At 36.7% G+C, this 20,682-nt stretch overlaps 1 protein-coding gene and 1 non-coding gene across 6 annotated transcripts in view; both read left to right on the top strand.

Moving 5' to 3' along the window:
• Positions 1-20,682, top strand: part of SUCLG2 (succinate-CoA ligase GDP-forming subunit beta) — a 578,416-nt gene that overhangs the window by 153,959 nt on the left and 403,775 nt on the right. For all 5 annotated transcript variants that reach the window (XM_073230875.1, XM_073230874.1, XM_073230876.1 and 2 more), the window contains 5 exons: positions 178-277; positions 1,041-1,131; positions 5,920-6,072; positions 7,573-7,662; positions 12,800-12,896. In XM_073230875.1, coding sequence (XP_073086976.1) covers positions 178-277; positions 1,041-1,131; positions 5,920-6,072; positions 7,573-7,662; positions 12,800-12,896 — 531 coding nt within the window. The remainder of the gene's footprint in view (positions 1-177; positions 278-1,040; positions 1,132-5,919; positions 6,073-7,572; positions 7,663-12,799; positions 12,897-20,682) is intronic.
• On the top strand, positions 3,168-3,299 carry LOC118972573 (small nucleolar RNA SNORA61). The gene has a single exon (XR_005061606.1). It is a non-coding gene; the product is annotated as a small nucleolar RNA SNORA61 (small nucleolar RNA).

Genomic DNA, 20,682 nt, shown 5'->3' with positions numbered 1-20,682 from the left:
CCTCAATAAACGGTCTTTGTATTTAGGTGCACTGATTTTTTTTTTCTTTATTGCCTTCATTTTCAAAGATGTTTTGAGAGAGCTTTTGCCACTTTTTAAGTCATATGTCAATACCATATTCCTTGTTGCTTAAAAAAATATAAAAAGCAGCTGCCAACTCTACATTTTCTTTTTCAGATGCTAAAGAAATTGTTTTAAAAGCCCAGATCTTAGCTGGAGGAAGAGGAAAAGGTGTCTTCAGTAGTGGTTTGAAAGGAGGCGTTCATTTAACGAAAGAGTAAGTCTGGAGTTTTTGATTCCTTGTCCTTGGGCCATGCCGTTAGAGAAGCTCTTGCACATGGTTGAAAGGAGCACTGAGAAAGAGAGTTGGAATTGGGGAGGAGCAGGACAGCAAACAGAGGAAATAAATTATAGGTAGAGGGCTCTGACAATGCCACAGTTTCCCTTCTGCTGCCATAAAAGAATTTTTCTTTACTAATTGGTGAAAACTTGACACTCTTTCTGTCTTAGAGAATCACTGATTCATCATAAATGTTGGAAATGATATCACTTACAATTAAATGCTGTTTTCATAAGGTTACTTCCTTATCAGGAACTTGCAGTGGCTCTCCATTACCGGTGGCCTCAGTTGTCCCTTGTATCTGATAGTCCAAGCCTTGCTTTATGTAAAGGCACCTGTCTTTTCAGCTTTATCTCCCATGTGTCTCAGCACTGAATAGAGTCTTACCTAAATCTGTTATACATTTCAGTATTGTGACTTCACTATGACTGTAACTTAGTTAGGGGAGAGGATAGCAGAGGTAAACAGGTATCCTTTCTTTCTTTCTTTTTTATTCATCATCCATTCTTTCATATATAGTTTTCTCTCATTCTCTGGTACAGTGCTGGGCCCATAATATAAGATATAAGAGCAGGAAGCCCCATGGACTCTGTGAGGGTAAGGGTGGACCCTGTGCTGTGCGGACATGAAGATAAAATATGAACTCTGCTTAAAATGATGTTCATTATAGACAATAATTTTCTTTTTCTCTCTTTCTTAGCCCTAAAGTTGTGGGACAGCTGGCTAAACAGATGATTGGATATAATCTAGCAACAAAACAAACTCCCAAAGAAGGTGTGAAAGTTAACAAGGTAATATGAATGCTTTTAGTCATTTTCTGTGTGATGTATTAAAAAAAAAAGAAAAAGCCATACTTCAGCTTTGACTGAATCTAATGAAGCACTGCACATTGGTAATGCACTGTTTATTTTTTAAACCTCATAAAATCTGTATGTGGTGTGACTTCGAGGAGAACTAAAAAGGGTTCTGTAATAGTAATAGTGTTTATTATTGTCAGCATTTACTTAAAGTGGGTGGGGGTGAGAGATTGAAACAATAGCTTTCCCTTTAGAGCACACACACATTGTCTTTAAAGCTGAGAAGGGCTTGGTATGCCGGCTCTTACACGCAATGACAGGCAGTTTCTGCTCCCCCATAACCCACCCTCATCCTGTGTATCAGAAATATCTGTGAGGGTTGTTTTTCTAAGTGTCCCTCTACATTACTTTGAGATTACTGCCATTTTAAGCCACTGTTATCAGAAGTTTGTTGTATGAGGGAGGTCTTTTGGGGCAGCCAGATGTGTGCAGGGTGTACACACACAAAATAAAGCTGCAGGTAAAGTGGCCTCAGTCCTGACATTGTGAGTAGCAGAGCTGAGGCCAGAACATAACTCTCTTCCTATCTGTTCACCTTTGCTATATCCCTTCCAGTTTCACCGGAACTGGCTGCTTGATTTGTAAGACCCAGTATGAAATACGAATGCAGGGATTTTGTTCAAATTTCAAGTCAGCTACAGAGAACATTACACTGAGGCACCAAGAGTGAGATACTCTTTAGCATAGGCCCTGTGTGGTCACACACCGAGGCTTGGGAGGCCCAGATGGTTAGAAAGCCCTGCCATTACAGTGAGTGGGGCCCAGCGTTTTGGGGAGGCAGCTGTCTGCTATGTTGATATAGCATCACGGATGATGGTCTCCACCACTATGCCATGCTTGGGAAAACTGAGGCAGTGCATTCTGTTTTTACTTTTTAGGGAAAATTGTGGGGAAAGTTCTTGACATGGCCAAAAAAAAAAACCAAACAAAAAAACCCTCACCAGTTGGTTCTTAGTACACCATCTTTGGCCCCGAAAAGGACACTGAGCTGAAGGGAGATTGGGAATGCTGGCAGGTCATTACCCCTTCACTCTAAGAACACAGAGCCTTTCAAAATGTGAAAGAAGCGAACAGACAAAATGGTTATGGTTATATCCCTTTCCCACTGCCTCTCAAGAAGGTACAAGAACTGTTTTTTAAATTTGTTTTTGTTCAGCCTGGCAGAGTACTTTTATTTCCCTTTTAAATCTGGCTATAAGTCTTTACCTGTCTGTACCTTCTTCAAAATTTGTCCATAGAAGACCTGATCAATGTATTTGTTTGTAGGAATTTGTTTTATATAGACACAGGGGGTTTTATTTTTATATTTTTATTTTTTAATTTTAATTTTGTTTTTTAAAATTTGTGTTAAGGTATCATTGATATGCAGTCTTATGAAGGTTTCACATGAGCACCATTGTGGTTACAATATTTACCCATGTTATCAAGTCCCCCTACATACCCCACTGCAGTCACTGTCCATCAGTGTAGTAAGATGCTCTAGAATCACTACTTGTCTTCTCTGTGCTATGCTGCCTTCCCTGTGCCCCCCTACATTATGTGTGCTAATCATAATGCCCCTTAATCCCCTTCTCCCTCCCTTCCCACCCACCCTCCCTATCCCCTTCCCTTTGGTAACTGTTAGTCCCTTCTTGGAAGGACACAGGATTTTAGATTAGAGTTTGTGATACTTTTTAAAAGCCTATAAAAATACCCAAGCAGATTTACACTATATGGTAATGAATAAAATTAGTTTGTAGATAGGTTCCTGAAAGACTGGTGATAGGTGCATTCTTGTAAATTGAGTCATTGCCAAGAAATTTCTCCAGTGATTTATTTTTAAGTTGTTTTTTTCTGATTGGGAAAGTAGTTAACATATGTGTCAAATTCCAATAGTATAGAAATATAAAAATTAGAAAGTAAAAGTTCCTTGTTTTTTCATCACCCAGAAATAATTGTCGTATGTGTTTCTGTGTAAAATGTATGGTGGCATTCTCCAGTTCCTATTCCCATCAGATCTGAGCACTCTTCTTCGTGATCAAAAAAGGAGGAAAAGAAATACTGAGGCTGGCCTCACAGTGTCTATAATCTTATATATATAGCACATGGGCTAGCTGACAAGGTTGCATAAAAAAAATTAATTAAATGTATATTGCCACATTTCTATAACTAACACATACAACTTTAAGAGCATGCATTTTTTACTTATGAAATCAAAGAGATCAGTCAGAAATCCCTATCTATATAAACTTTAGATTTCTAAGTTTATTTGAGAAGCTATTTAAACACATACATACATTTATATACATCAGACATTTTTTTCTAAATGCGTACAGTGTATCAATGGTGTGTTGCTTGGGATAGTAATGGGTAGGCAACCACAGGGCTACTCATTATGCTGTCCATGGTTCACGGCCAATAAGGGGCACTTAGTGGCACGGCCAGTAAGAGTTAAGTGCAGAAACTGAGTATACTTTTAATCTTCTGTAATCACAGTTCTGTTACAAAGAGTTTGTGCACTGGTGCTATCCACAGCCCTTTATTTGAGTAGCATGATATTAAAAGAAAAAAACAGATTCAGTGGTCAAATAGGGTAAATAAGTTAAAAAGCTTTCCTTCCTGGAGGACTCCACAGAAAGGCCGTGTTGACAATATTGTTTGGTTAATCACAGATAAAGTCACATTTTTGAAATGTATCTAATGGAGCTTCTCATTGCATGACGGTTCATCGAGACCATTCAGATTCTCTAACAATTGATAGAATATTCTGATGTCCTGAGTTATATGGAGGGCATTATAATGTCAAGAAGTTTGGTCTTTATATAAAATTTCCTGAATTATCTTTAGACAATCATAATTTTCCTGGGAATGTTTCCTTAAAGAGTAATACATTATTTCTACCGAGCAAAAGCTGTTTGAGATAGCAGCTGCTCTTCACAAATAGAAACTTGAGGGAATGCAGAGCACATCTGTCAACATTTTAGAAGATTAAGAATAGGATTCTTGAATGACACTTATCCTAAAAAATTATGTTTTGCTTGTCAGAATAACTACTGAAAATCATTAAAAATCATTCACTCAACTATTTCTGTATTAGAAAGTGAACTTGAAAACAGAATGGTTCTATGAAAATCCTAACACTGTGTGCCAAGAAATTTTCTTACATACTCAGGAGTTACCCTTTATGATAAAAGAATCAATATGAAGCCCCTTTTTATGTATTTTATTTTTAACTGATTATAAATTCCATATAGGTTTGAAGAAGAAGTTCAACATGTATTAATTACATTATGGCTTTTTAGATCAGCGTATATTAATCCCATTTCATGTGACTTAAAAATTAATGTTTTTGTGGCATTTAAGTAGCTGAAGTCTAATGCTTTTTAATCTGTAACTTTTTTTGGTAAAACCTATTACTGAATTGCTTGTAAGAAAAGCAGTGTAAGCTTTTATCATTTTCACTTCTAGAGCTGATTATTTAAGAGTGTTATGTTTTTTTTAACATCATTTAAGAAATCTTTTGCCATATTAATTAGGAGTGTAAGTTAGTACAGCCTCTTTCCAGGGCAATTTGATAGTGCTTATCAAAATTTTAAATGTGAAAAGTCTAAAACCTAGCCACTTTACTTCTAGGTACCTTATCTAAGGGATACTAAAACAAATGAGCAAAGATATATGTACAAAAATAATCACTGAATTAGCATTTTAGAAAAATTAAACTCCACATAAATGTCAGTAAGGATATGGTTAAATATTGACATGTAAGTATCATACAGTCACAGTGGACCTTGGAAAGATGTCTAAGTTGTAGCATTAGGATCCAAAACAAGAAAGAAAGGCATTCAAAATATATATAATGTGCCTCTAATATAGGATAATTCCATTACATAATGCTTGCAGATACATTGGAAAAAGATAAAAAATGAGTAGTGGTTTATCCTGGTAGGACTGCTGCATGCAGTTGTTGAGGTTCTGCAGAGCAAAAGGGCACCTGGCTGAGGCAGGGAGTGGAGAATGTAATCCTTGCATTCCACTTCTTACCCAGGTAGGTCCTGGCATGTGTCCTCATTCTCTCAGAGGAAGGGGCAACTTTTTCTGATTATCACAAAGTTTCCATAAGGGCTTATGATCACTCTGACTTCTGTGGCCCATGAGATGTGCATGCGCAAGCTGTTTTCAGTGTCTTGTTTATATACTTTTGGTACTGTTCACATTTTTTTTGAACAAGCAGACACTATGTTTGTAATTTCTAAAAAAGTATAAATTAAAATAAAAATACAGTGATCCAAGAGACAAACGTATACAAACATATGAAGCATTAGACATACTGCAAAAAGAATCCTTCTCTGGCAACCAAACTTGGTTTTCTACCAGTGCAGTCTGAGAAAAATCAATGTAGTAATATATATGTACTGTTAATGTCTCAAATTAAAATACCAGCTGCTTCCCTGGAGTTCTCCTTAATTGTCAGGGTTTCTCAAGGAAGAAAAAAAGATTAAAGTGGGACGGTTCCTTGAAGCAAACCAAATACCTATCACTTGAATAAGTTAACAGGATCAATTAAGGAGGTGAAAATGGGCATTGTGCACAATGAGAGCAGAACTCAAATCTCTGGAACGTAACTGACTGGATTTAAAGTGCCCAGAAATGAAGTTGTTTGATTTGCGTAGCAAATTTGTATAGATTTGTAAGTGGAAATCAGCTCAATGCTGAATTAATTTGACTTTCCTACTAATGTGGTAGGTGATGGTTGCCGAAGCCTTGGATATTTCCAGAGAAACATACTTGGCGATTCTGATGGACCGGTCTTGCAATGGCCCTGTACTGGTGGGCAGCCCTCAAGGGGGTGTTGACATTGAAGAAGTGGCAGCTTCAAATCCAGAACTTATTTTTAAGGTATGTTTGGATCTCTTATTCTGCTGTGTTCATTGATTGTTGTTTTACAAGCTGTTGAAGATTTAATGTTGTGCCTGTGGCTGGTAGCAATACATCTATTGCTGAGATTTAAGGCTTGAAGATGTTGAATCCTTTTTTCTTACTGGGCTTCTAGTTGAAGTTTGAGGGGTACCAAGGTATTGATTATTCAAGCAAGTTCTCTTTCCTTCTCTTCCTTTTTTCTTCCTTCCCGCTTTTTCTCCCTATCTTATTGCTTTCAATTCCACCTGCTCTAAGAATTAACCAGTGGGGGAATGTGACACTTCCATTTCCTCTTAGTTAATTCTATTCCATTTAACAGTATGTATGATCCAGAAATTGTCACCTAGGAGAAAAGATGTGAACTGGAGACTGCCTTCATGTTTCTCAATACTGTTGACGTAAAACAGGATCTTTTTGAAGTCCAGATTCTATTTATTTGCCTCAGTCCTTTAAATCTTGTCCTTTTTATTGATATTAAGATTAGTTTCTAGTCAAAAAAGACCTGAGGTCAAATCCTAACTAGCCAGCAAAGTTCTCGGTGTCTCTAACTTTCATTTTTTGAATCAGTGAAATGAAAATGGGGATAATTTCCACCAATTGTAAAAATTAAATGAGGTAATGTGCATGAAGTGTTTTTCAACCTACCTCAATTATAAGAAGAAACAGCTAAGATCCTTACAACTATAATTCCAGCTTTTGATTCTGGGTTCTTAGTATCAAAAATCCCACACACGAAAATTTCTAGCGGAAACCATTATTTCTTTTAGAAAGTGATTTTGTTTCCCTTCAAAAGGGAAGAATTTTATTTCTTGAATGTGTTCATTTAGGTAAGGTACTAATACTTTACTGATTAGTTTTAAAATATTTTCACTAATGTTACGTATTTCAGTTAACTACTCTGGAAGTTACATGAAGACTTTCCATGCTGGTTTACCAGTAAAACCTTTGTATTTTCAAAACTATCATGCTCAGAGTTTACATGAAACAATGTATATGAACAGCATAAGGATCTTGGAGAGAATGGCACTTTGTGGATCTAATTAGTAATTATCATCATCAATAGAGTGTTTAAATCATAAGGTAATATTTAACCTATCTATGACACACTCTAAACTTAACAGCAGTGTTAGGCAGGAAAACGTTAGCTTGGAAGCCTTCCAAAAGATGTCATAAAAATTAACTGACTAAATATTCATCAATGCCATCTGTATAGTAATTAAAAGTGAAAACTGGCATCCAATTGTGTTGTCAGCATGCCACCCTGAAGAATTACATAGTTTTTGGAAAGGCTGTTTATAGATGGTCTGCTAATTAAAATATACCCTATAGGCAGCTGCAGTAGCCCTGCTCAGAGATTTCTGGAAAGGTGCCACACCTTAATTACTCATTTGCAAATAAATACTAAGCATTTTTTTTTTGAGGTTGTAAATCTTCTCATTTGACTGTCTGAATTTTGCTTATTTGATTCATTTTTCGTAGGAGCAAATTGACATTATTGAAGGGATAAAGGACAGCCAAGCTCAGCGGATGGCAGAAAATCTAGGCTTTGTTGGGCCTTTGAAAAACCAGGTAAATGAGTGATTGGAGGCCTGTGTGTCTGTTTCAGAAAATATCTGGTAACTTGTTTGATTGCCTCTAATGGTTATAATTACCAGGAAACATTATTATCTATTGTTTCATAATTTTTTTTCTTCCAGTTGTTTATGATGGAGAAAACACTTCCCTGGTGTCTCTAAAGAGGATGTTTATGACATATATGTTTATATATACAGTTGACCTTTGAACAACATGGGTTTGAACTGCATGGATCCACTTATGCATCAAATTTTTAAAGTAAATATATTGGAGAAAGTCTGGAGATTATACCAATTTGAAAAAACATTTTCTTTTCTCTAGCTTACGTTGTTATAAGAATACAAAATATAATACTTAGACAAAATACGTATTCATATTACTGGTAAGGCTTCAAGTCAACAGTAGGCTATTCATAGTTTTTGGAAGTTAAAAGTTAGGATTTTCAGCTGCCCACTGGGTAGAGGGTGGTCAGTACTCCTAACCCCTGAGTTGTTCAAGGATCAGCTGTATATCAGTTTGTGTGTATGTGTGCAAGTGTGTCACACACAGACACACATACTTTGATATGAACATTAGTTTCTATTTATTCTTTAGAACGGTAGTTCCAGTCCATGAATTATAAGATGCTGCAGAGTAGTTAGAAGCACAGTCTGTAAAGTTAGGTAGACCTGACTTCTAATCTTGTACTGCCACCCAGCATGTATGTGATTCAACCCATGTGAAAGTCAGTTTCATTATCTGCAAAATGGGAATGATTAAATCCTGAGAGTTACTGTGAGGATTGGTACACAGTTAAGTGAAAGTTCTTGTTCAGTACTCCAGTAAGGTCCATTATTATTGATATTAGTAATGTACATTACTCAACTAATTGCTATTCTTTCATAGCTAATGGGCATTTGAAATGAATATTAATGGCATGATAGTGATACCCCACTGAAAACACTTTAAAGTATGCCCATTTAGTAAATATATCACTTGGCATCAAAGACAGAAAAGTTGTCCTCCATGCTGTTAAGGGAGAGAGTCTGTCTTGAGCATCACAGTCCTGCACTGCCTTCAGTCCAGCCCACAGATCCTGACTGTGTCTGTGTAGACAAGTTTTGTTAGAATTTGTTTGTCCAGGGACACCAAGTTATATGTATACAGTAGAAAGAGGAATATATGGCACAGGAGCTCAGAGAAAATCATGTGTTGGAGTTGTAGACTTGGGAATCTCTGCTTTAAGATGCTTCCTTCAGCTATGAGGATTGGACTGGTGTTCCAGAAACCCGGTGTGGAGTGAGCAGAGGAGGCTCCTGAAAAGCGATAACATTTAAACCATCATCAGTTGGTGATCCTTTGGTAAAAAAAAATGATGTCTTAGAGGTGAGGCCCTTTAGAGTCAATGTGACTTTGAAAGTTACTTAATTTTCATGTGGTTTAGGCATTTGGAAGCACCTTACTCATGGTTGAACAGCTTAAAAAATTATTATCCTGTAAGATTATTAATATCATTCCTGTGATTCATGCCTATTGTTTCTAAATGTGACGTGATAATATTAGACTTAACAAAAAATAAGTACCGCCCTGCCCTGCATATAAAGCACCAAGTACATGTTTCTGATGAAAGTCCATTCCAGCATTAATTTGTTGAAAAGAATAAAGCCACAGTAAAGCTGAATATAACTAAAAATTCACAAGTTTCTCAGGTATGTATTAATCATCATCTATACTATTAATTTCTGGAAACACAGGTACTATGAATTTAACATGTGTCTCTAGTAATGGAAAGATTCGATGGACCAAGTTTTAATAACAAGATCACTACCACCTCTGGGAGTGGTTTGTACCTCTGGCTGTCTTTCAGAGCCATATGTGAATGTTGATGACTTAGTTCCTGGAATACAAGAAAATATCACAAATTTTTAACCTGTTAAAAGATTTTTGAAGATATTTGTAAATCTGACAGGGTTTTATGCATACGGACTCAAGGCTATTTGATTTTAAGCATTTAGTTTTTTTTTTTAATTGCTTTTCAAACAATCTTAAAATAATGTTAATTGGTGGCCAAAGGAAAGAAAGATTTTCTGCACAGTGTGGTCAGGAACTGCGGAAGTAGATGATAGCAACAGACTGGTTGACTGCAAGTTAAAAGTAAGAATGTTTTCTTTGACTTGAATTTAATTTATTTTTTAACTAAATTAAAAAATGCTTTTAAAATAACATTTAGAAAGCAAGGGAGCTGACCTCAACTTTGCCACAGGCCCTGCCATTTACAATTACTACACCTGGTCAGACTGACACATTTTGCCTGCCTAACCTTTATAGTCATTCAGTGTATAGCCTCTGGAATAAAGCAGGTTCTGTCTCCAAGCCAGATGGGCTCTCCTTTTTAGATCTTATAAGCCAGAATTTATAACACATATATCTTACAGATCTTGCAAAATGTTTATAGTCTGTTGTACATTAATAAACATTTATAATAGCAAGTACCCCTGAAGTGCTGCATTGATATATAATTACAATGGCATTAGTGTGCAGATAATTCAGGCTTTGCATTAAGCTCGGTGTATATAGGCCTAAGAAATGTTGAAGAGACCCAGGTGTCCATTGACAAATGAATAGATAAACAAAATGTGGAATATACATATAAAAGAAGGTTGTTGAGCCTTGAAAAATGGGGAGATTCTGATGTGAGCTGCAGCATGGATGAGTCTTGAGGATGTAATGCTAAGTAAAGTAAGCCAGTTTGCAAAGACAGGTACATATGATAACATTTATATGAGGTATCTAGATGAGTCAGACTGGGGAGGTAGTAGTCCACCTGGGGAGGAAAGAATGAGGAGTTGTTTAATGGGTACAGTTTCAGTTTTGCAGGATGAAAAAGATGTGGAGCTTGGTTGCACAACAGTGTAAACATACTTGACACTGCTGAGCTGTTCATTTGAAAATGGTTGAGATTATGAATTTTAGGTTATGTGTATTTAAAAAAAGTCTTAAAGTAGGTGGGATAAAATCATATATATGTGTATAAATGCAGCAGAAGTTATTTCTATTATATAGTTTCTCTTTATTATTAAATTAATCACTAATTCAACCAATATTTGTTAAGTGTTGCCTCTGTGCAGAGGCTGTACAGGTGTAGTAGATGCCATGGAGTCCAGGGTGGGCAGTGTGCCTCTCTTGTACAGATCACATTACAAGCCCATTTGGTGAGCTAGAAAACTAAAAATATAAAGAATATTCAACAGTGAGTTACTTATCAGCTTTGCACTATAACCCTAATAAAATCAACTTGGATTACATAAAAAGTAAACATTCAATAAAGGAAATCTTAAAAGTATTTGAAAAAATAATGGGAGAATTGTTTTAATATTATCAGAGTAGGACCTGCATTTTTAAAGTCTGACACAAAGCCAGAAGCCATTAAATAAAAGAATGTCATTACTATTATCACGTTTCCATGTGGCAGAAATTACAAAAACATGAGCAAAAATAAATGTTAAAGGAGAAGCAAATAAGTGAGATGAAGAGTCAGTTTCCTTGATGTAAAATCACCTCTTGTAAATCAATAAGAAAAGACTATAATCTCAACAGAAAAATAATGGGCATAATTCACAGAAAAGGAAATGTAGTGTCTCTTTAAGCTCATAGAAATTCATTCATAATAAGAATAATTTAAATTAAAACTATATATGATATGCCTATTTTCACTTAGCGCCCTGGCAAAGATCCAGATAGCTGGTGGTTTTGAGTAGAGAAACAGACTCTCTGATAATTGGTTTGTGGGAGCTGAAATTATTAACAACTTCTCCTAAGAATAATTTAAGATAATCTTTTGTTATTTAAAATGCCCATACCCCTTTTTGCCCCACTCTGGGGAATTTATCTGACATGTTTAATTACATGTATGATACACTTACAGAGACCGATAAGGCAGCTTTTTAAGTAATGTCAAACTATTGGAAACCAAATTGCCGTTATTTAAGAGGGAGGTTAAATGAATTTTAATACAAAATCAATTTATTTGTGTTGTTCATGAGGCTCTCTAAAATCTATTAAGAAACAAGGTATAGATCCTTATTTTGTTTTTTAAAAAAGATGAATGAAGAATATGCATACTTGTACATGAATACCTCAGTGAAACACCAGTGGGTAAGGTGGCTGCTGCAGGAGGAGAGATGGGGAGATGAGTGGCTGGGGAGTCCAGTGAACATTCACAGGGAGGCCCTTGTGTACTGTGAGAATTTTCTATCATGTATTATCTAGACAGAATAAAAATTAATATTAAGAAATATTCAGTCTTACTCATTATGTATTTATTTATGTCCACAACAAAAATGTGACAAAGGGAAAGCCATGGCTAGGATATCAGATGGAGGGAGGAATGAGACTGATACTCTACATTCAGCCATGACTGCCAGTCTTGATGTATTGGCTCACTGGTTGTGTTCTCTGTATGTCGGTGTGAGCTTTCCAGGGTGATGTCATGCCTCGTGCATGATGTCTTTCTTTCAAGCATAGTGAGAAAAACAAAATTGGGGCATACCAGTAGCAAAACTTTGGATATTCTTGCTCTTTGTGGTTTATGCCTTTGGGACAAACTATTTTCAGTTTAAACTCTGCTCATCAGTAACTGTACTGTTTAGGATTTTCATCTTACTGTTTTGCAACAATTTCCATTAGGTACTCAGTAGTTGTTGTTTCACAGGTTATCAGTTTGGATTGATAAATGTAATAACTTTTGTTCCAGCATAATAATGATAGCCTAGTCATCATAAACTCAAAATCATGTTTACCTTTTATTTAAGTAGAGCTTGTTTGTGTTAACAATTCTAACTCATACTGTAGCATAGCTTGGCTAATAGGGACATGATAATTTATAAAAAGATTAACAATGTTTTTAGGCTGTACTGAAAATACTTTGTTTTCTTGATAATGGTCTTTTCTTGTGTCTGGAGCAAAGTCGAGCAATGCCTTCTAATGAATAGCAGTGCAAATTAAAATAATTATGCTTTTCTCTTTTTCCCTTCAGAAAACCTAACTGAAAATAAAAGACATTACGTGCTATTTTTAAGGTTTTATTAATCCAGCAAAATAAATGTTCTTTTACTGCTTTGGTGTAATTTCGTTTTTACTTGATTCCATTTAGGCTGCAGATCAAATTAAGAAGCTGTATAATCTCTTCCTGAAAATTGATGCTACCCAGGTGGAAGTGAATCCCTTTGGTGAAACTCCACAAGGACAAGGTAACAAAAAAAAAAAAAAAAGAGAGAGAAAGAGAGAAAACAAATGAATATAATTATTTATGCAAACTATAAATTAAATTGTACAAAAGACTGTAGTAAAAGCTTTGCATTAATTTCTTTCAGTAATTTAATTTTTGCCAGAGTTTAAAATACTCCCATGATGCAGTTGAACAAGTCAGCAGTTGAGTTTGTGGGTAGCTAAATGCCAAGCCTCAGAGGAAGCTAGTTCTCATATTATTAGAAACATCCATTCAACCTCACCGTCTTGTTTTCTCAAGCCCAGCACTGCTGCTCCTGTGGTTAAGATTTGGGTGGGAACCACGCCACTGCGCTTGAGTGTACTGAATGTGCCTGCTTTTATTATGCAGCTGGCACTGCTTAAAGCCTTTCAGTGTCCTTAAATCTGTATAAATTCACCTTGCGTCCCCTCTTGGATTTCCATCATCATGGTGAAGCCCTTAAGGCACCACCATTCAGTTCTGTCACCTTACCTGGTTACCAGTTTCTATTTCAGGTGGGAGAAGGAGGCATTTTTGTGGGGATGGTTTCTCCTATACATCAGGTTCTTGCAGAGTATCATTAACTGTTTTGTGTCAGGCACCCACCGCCATTGCACTGTGTCTTAAATACAGCAGGTATTCAGTAACTTCTTATTAACTCAATAGCAAAAGCTTGTGATATGCATGTGTGTTTGGGGGAGGGCCTGTGATATCAGGTGGATAGGATAGTGACACCAGAACCTTGTCTTTTTCAATATGTTTTACTCCCAGTGTCCTGCACACTTTCTAGCAGGTTGTGGGCAGTCAGTAAGTAGGGATTTGCCATTGGATTGATAAGTGAGGTAATCTGTCACATGTAAATACAACCAAGTGGTAGACCAAGGTGGATGGCACAGTGTTCATGGAGGGGCCTGGCTTCAGATTCTGGATCTGCCTTGTTTAGGTCGGAGACCTGTGGTCAGCTTCAGGGGTTTTTTTTTTTTTTTTGGTCTGTTTTTTATCCAAAAATGTGGTGAAAATGAGAACTATCTTTTAGGGTGGTTGTCAAAATGAGGCGACTGGTGTTTAAGTATCCAGGGTCAGAGAGAAAATAGTTCAGTCCCAGCCATTCATAAATATATTTGCTTTCTCCGGTAGTACAAAAGTAGTCCAGTATAGATTTCATCTTTTTGCCTAATTATTTTTAAGGTTTCTGATTAGGATAGGCAGAGAGCTCATGTTTTGGAAGCCATTGAAAATAATGTATTTCATGGATTACACAAGTGATCACCAGGTAAAAATCTGTGGTAGGTCATTTAAAGGGGAACTATTTTGCCTAGTGGCCTGATTTCTTTTCTTTTTCCCACTTAAACTATTTGGTTGCTTTCATCAGTGATCTGAAAATAGTTTCCAGTTTGGGAGTGTCAGTCAAAATTCATGCTGCATCGAGTGGCTGATAATTAAATCCAAGAAATGCAAGAGAGGAAAGTTCAATATAAATTCTTAAAGGTCGTATACTGCTTTTCAAACTAGTATGCACAAGCAACATGGTTATTTCATATTAAAAAAAAAAAGGAAATACAGACCAAAAAAGTGGGATAGAAGTCAGGCTATAATACTATTTTTATTCAACCCTTTGGGATGTTGTCAATTTAAGATTGTGGTCTGGCAGCAGAGAATAGGGGTATAAGAACCTTTTCCTAGAAAGTGCTTGTAAAACTTCATGAAACCCAAAGTTTTTGATTATGAAGAGGAAGGAAAATTTTTTAGCTTTCTGAAGGAATTGTCATAAAATACAGTCTATGTACACAGTTCATTAAAACATGTCTTACGTGATATTTTTAAGAGCAAAATTAGCTTCAGCAATTAATTTGTTCATTGTACCATAAAAGTTCGGCTATTGAATTATAATCACAGTTAAATGAGTGTGTTGGTTTATAACTCTAATGAGCAGTAGTCAAATTAAACCCAATTAGGAAATGGTGATTAATGACCAAATGGACATACTGATCCTTCATCACGGTCATAGTTCCCTAAAGCAATCCTTTGTTTAGGAGCTGTAAAAACAGTCATTTATTTCTTAGACATATTGGTAATCTTAATATTTATAATCTGAATATTAAAATTTTTTCCATTTATATCAGTAACAGAAGAACATATGACCTTTCACATTAAAAGTTTGATTTAATAATGGCTCTTTTAATTTAGATGTTTTAGGGACTTGGTGCCACACCAAACATTTAAAGTTATTCATTTCAGACCCTCTATTTCTTCAGTCCTCCGTCGTTTCATGAGGAAACTTTTTTAAAGATCCAGGTGATTGGTCATCTGTTTGCAAGAGGTGATACCTGGCTGAATGAAGAGCAGGGTCCTTGCCAGCATCTGCGCTGCTATGTCATCCATGGGAATTTTGACATGGAGAAAGAAGTACAGTCCAAGAACTATTTTTTCTAAAGTGATTAATAATTTGATTCAAGGAAGAATTATTTGGCACTAGTGACTGTAGTGTAGTTTAGTGACAGATTTTAATGGCTGTTAGTGACAGAAACCTACATCAGCCTAATTTTTGTTAAAAAAAAAATCACTGGGTAGGGGAAGGGGTACTTATTTTACTCATATAACAGAGAAGTGTAAGGAGTGGACTGGCTTAAGGCAATACAAGAATCAGTATTCTCCGGTCTTCTAGCCCTGCTTGTCTCCCATTCGCCTTCTTTGTCAGCCAGGCTTACTGGAGAGCAGCAGAAATGTATTCTTGTTCTCATCACTCTCCTCCAGCAAGCACAGTGATCTTTGTAATGATTCTGATTGGCCCTGCTTGGGTCACATGTCCATGCCTAGACCAATCGCTCACAGGGTGTAGGAGAGAGGCAGTTTCTCAGGGGCTGAAGGGACACTGAATCAAAAGATTTCTACTAGAATGAATTAACTTCTATTGAAATGAAAGTAAGCTGTTTATTAGTCAAAGAGAAATGAATGAACTATTTTCCTTGCTTTTCCAGTTGCAGGGCCAAAATTAATTCATTAAACCTGTGGTCACATTAAAAGCAACTTGTTATCATTATTTATTTATCAACCTAGCCATTCACTCAGTCATTCATTGATTTTGCAAGCCACTTTGCAATTTTATGCCCTTTCATTTCTTCCTTCTTGTAGATAGATCTGCCTACACACAGACTCCTTCTTTTGGTATCTTTAGTGTTTCTCAATGGGAATGTTGCTGGTTGAGTTTGTTCGCCTCCATTCTTTTCCCCACCAAAACAAAGAATTGAAAGGCAGACACAATAGCGAAGCAGAGCAAAAATTTTATTTGAACTCACTCCAACAGAGGGAGTGGCCAGAGTCAAGGTAGAACAAAGGCCACGAATTTTTAGGGGAGGGTCTATTTATCACTGCTTAGCTGGATGCACTTCCTTTGATTGACAGGATAAAGTCTTTGATTGACAGCTGTAGTTCTATATCCATTCCTTTTGGTGCACGTGTCTTTTGCCAGAATGCACACAGAAAAGCCCACTGGGGATGGGGAGCAAAAACACAGTTTTATTTTATGAGATTATGAGGTTAGTTGGTTTGGGTTGTTCTTAGTTTTGTTCGATTGTGTCCATGTTAGGACCTGGTTAGGACAGGTTGGCCTTGTCCCAGTAGGCAAGAAGTTATCTTCCTGCAAAGCCTTTGTTGTCTTCACATAGGACCCCCTTCCTGGGTAGTTTGGACAGCTCTTTCCTTGAACTTCATTCCCCGCTGCTCATGTCTGTCTTTCTGCTTAACAGGAAGGGTAGGCATTTTGTCCTTCAGAGAATGTTTGGCAATGTTTAAAGACATTTTTTAAAAATTTAGATATAATTGCCATAAAATAACACATTATATGCAACATAATGGTTTAATGTGCTCACCACCATGAGTCTAGTTAACAGCCATTTTTGTTGTCACAAGGGTGCAGGATAGTACATGATTCTAGTAGGTAGAGGCCAGGTATGTCACTCAACACCCTGGCAGTGTGCAACACAGCCCTCCTTCCCCCACAAAATATGATCTTACCCAACATGTCAGTAGCCCCAAGATGAAGAATTCCTGCTCTAAGGCATCTTTCATCAGTTGTAGCACAAAGCCATTCACTGAGCTAAAGGAATAAAACCCAATTTAAAACAGTGACTGTCTGGCCAAGATTCCATGAGAATTAAGGCTGGGTGATCCAAAGTTAACTGACACATCAAATTCCTTTCTTTCTTCAGATTAATTTCCCTAAATAACCACCCTGTGGCTTCGTGTTAGCAAGTGCCCATGTTGTTGGTGGGTGTTTCTCTCCGTTTCTCTCTTTATACACAAGATTCTATTTTCAAGAACATTTTCAGTTCTCTACCAACCCCCTAAACCCCCTCCGCCTCATATCTATTTTCTCTTTTCACAGCAACTAAAGAAAAGTTCTGAAAAGTATATAACTCTTGGAACATCAATATTTAATGGAAAGTGGGACTAATTTAAAAGTATCAGCATTTTAAGACCATCTTGGCAGGGTGTGTTTCAATAACACATTATGGTTATTTATCACAAGTCAAATGAAGTACATTATTTGAAGACAGATTATTTTTCAAACTAATTATGACAATCCTATTTCCTGCTGCTTTTATGTTTCTTTTATATGTGAGTCTCCCCTCTGAAATGTATTTTTCTTTTGTTTAATCCTGTGGCACATTCTTCTGTTAACACTCTAGAGTCAGGGGCTGCTAACTGCCAGGCATGTTCTTCATCAGGTTGTTGAATTAGCAGCTCACAGAATCTCACACCACTAAACAAAAACACAAAAACACTCTGAATATGAATACTTCAGCTTTCTTTGATATTTGTTCAGAAGGAAAATTCATTTGTATAATCTGTCAAGCATGTAACAATGTGCTTTTGATGGTGAAAATTGTTTTATAAATATTAATAGGTGTGTTTTTTCCACCCACTTTGTACACAGAATGGCCTTTGTTTAAGATGAATTTTCCATAGAATTGAGGTTTCATTAATGTGACATTGAAAACCTTAATATCTGAACTAGGTTCAGCACCTAGAAAAAACATTTTACCATAGTGTTTTGTTTTATTAAATGAAAAACCTAAGGTGTGACCAAGCAAGTTTATTTTATTACCCTGCTGTTGACATAGACATCAGTCCATTTTTAAAGTTCTAAAAGTGTATTTGGAGGGGCAGTCCTGGGGGAAATAAGCATGTAAGAATCAATCAGTATTCAGGCATTAATCTCCTTTTGTGCAGGCTGCAAATTATTGTTTATTTTGTTTGTTTTGTTCTTTTGTTTTCATGCCAGCAGGACACAGTTTTCTAAGTTTCTCCTTCCTATAACAAATATACCTTTTGTTGAAACAGGACACAAATGTGAGGGGAACTGTAACTTAGCAGGGATTGGTGTCATTTTTCTATAATGGGCCATATAGCCTCATTTGCAGCTACTCATCTCTGCTGTTGTCTTGGGACAGTGGCCATAGAAATATATGACTACATTCCAGTATAAACAGGCAGTGAACTTGCCTGAGGCCCATATTTTGCCACCTCATGACTTAGATTCTCATTTGGGGCTGTTTTATACCAATCTTGAGCTACCTTGGCTTTATGCAAAGGTGTGGTGTGATTTGAGGGTCATCACCAAAGGCATGTTTTTCACTCTTATCCTTTAGGCAAAAATCTTTCTTATCAATTTCAAAGCCTGAAATACCAACCATTAAAATCCTTCCTGAGGGAAAGTTCTTAAATATTCTGAAGGTAGCATTTTCTTGGTTACCGTAGGTAACTGTTCTTATGTAAACTCCGGTAGGCATTAGTTTAGATTTATTCCAAATGGAAATCTAGGATTATAAGGGAATAGGACAAACTGCTGGTCACTTTTTAGTGATAGGAATTGAGGAGAACCCTACAGCCTGGGCTGCAGTACAGGAAGCTATATGTGCATTTAGGAGCTGCCATTGGTAATGTAAGAACCAGTGAATGCCAGCTGTTTGTGAGGCTGAGTGCTGTGCATACGGCTCTCCTTCCATCACACCACGCAGTGGGAAATACTCTGGGCTCCATTTTATAGACAGTGACACTGAGCTTGGCAGGGGTCATAGCTACCTGAGTAGGAAGTTCCAGAGTTGTCATTCATTACTCAGGTGTGTTGGATGCCAGAGTTTGTTAAATGGTCAAGTTCAAGGAAAAACTTTCAGGTGATGCAACATTACAAACTGAGATAGTAAGGCAGGAAACCACTTTTAATATTTGGGACTACTTTTAAAATAGTAAGCAGATCTAACAAATATATGTCTGTGAGAGTCCTTGTGCCTCTTTAAATTAAAGTGTTTTTTCCCCTTCACACTGCACTCCTCAAAAAGATTAGGCTTTGAGGACAGCTGTTCAGTTTTGGATCTCCTTTCTTGACTCCTGAATCCCCTTACGAACTTCCTATATATGTGGTGTTTTTAACTGCCCAAAGCACTTGGATATCCATGTATCATTTAGCTTTCCCTACAGAGAGGAGCAAATGCAAAGGGGCCATTGTAGATACTCCTTTTCTCCCACATATGTGATACCTGTGGGCACACCTTTATTCCTACTTGTAGGTACTTGTATCCCACAGTTACCATCTTCGAGCTCTGGTTTAATTCCAAAGTTCTCTCAAAGTGGTGCCTAAACAGAGAACTCATTTCTGTACTTGGTGTACATACCATACTGCAAGAAAAAGCATCTTTTGAAAATCTGGCTTTGCATAGATTTAGCTGGGGCTGCCTTCTGAACTTTGCTTACATATCCATTAATTATGCTCTCTCTCAAGTAGCTTGTAACTGTAGCTTTGTAAGGGGCAAAGAACAGCTTAGACCTTTTTGATTTACTAGTTTATTGATCTTGACCAAGAATTCTTTTATTTGAAATTCTTCACTTAGGAAGTCAATTTGATAGCCTTTGCCTATTCATTTTGAAGGTGTCAGTTGTGGTAGTCTTTCCAGTGAGTAATGGAAGAGCTAAAACTGCTAATAAATTAATTAAAATGTGTTTATAAACCCAGTGGAAAGCCAAGAATAAAGTTGCTTTCCTATTGATTATTATACTGGCCAATAACTGCTGAGAAAATGCCATTGTAGCAAGGAGAGAATATTCGGTAATTCTTTTCGTAATTATAGGATTCCATCATTAAGATTTCACTGTTCTGGAAAGTAATTACTCATTTGCTAGATGTATTCACAGTGTGTGGGTAAAGTGTTTGGACATTTTGTGGTAAGGCTAAGGACTCAGATAGACATTAACTTCCACATAAGATTCTCTCTTGTCAAAGCTACTTTAAGTAATTTGTGGTTTATACTTTTGTTAATGCCAAGAATGGGTGTTAACATGCCAGTTCTGCCCAGATTTGTATCATAGTGTTCGATTATCATGGTAGAGACCCTTGGAAAATAAACCTCTACCTAGGGTCTGTAACTCCAGGATATAATGCAACAATATTTTCTTTTCATGGGAAGCAAATGGGGTGAAGGGACTATGGTCATTGCTTTTGAGTGAAATATGTCCAGGTGATTGTTTCCCTTTCAAGAGTTAGGTACCTATCAGTGATGCTAAAGGAGAACGGGTAATATCCCTAAGTCTTGGTCAAATATTCCAACCAATCATTATCCCAAGTAGAGTAAAAAAAAGTTACAATGGAATGTCATCACAGGTAACTAATTTATACCCAAAGCTATATAAAGGATCAGATCCCAGAACCCTGCATGCTTCCTCTTCTCACTGCAGTTTCCCCCTGACTATGCATATAGAAAATGTATCAAGGAAAGTGGTCTGCAGTGCGC

The sequence above is a fragment of the Manis javanica genome, chromosome 3 (assembly GCF_040802235.1).
Source record: "Manis javanica isolate MJ-LG chromosome 3, MJ_LKY, whole genome shotgun sequence".
In the NCBI taxonomy this organism is placed as follows: domain Eukaryota; kingdom Metazoa; phylum Chordata; class Mammalia; order Pholidota; family Manidae; genus Manis; species Manis javanica.
The sequence above is the reverse complement of the archived record's forward strand: the minus strand, read 5'-3'. Positions and strand labels throughout refer to the sequence as shown.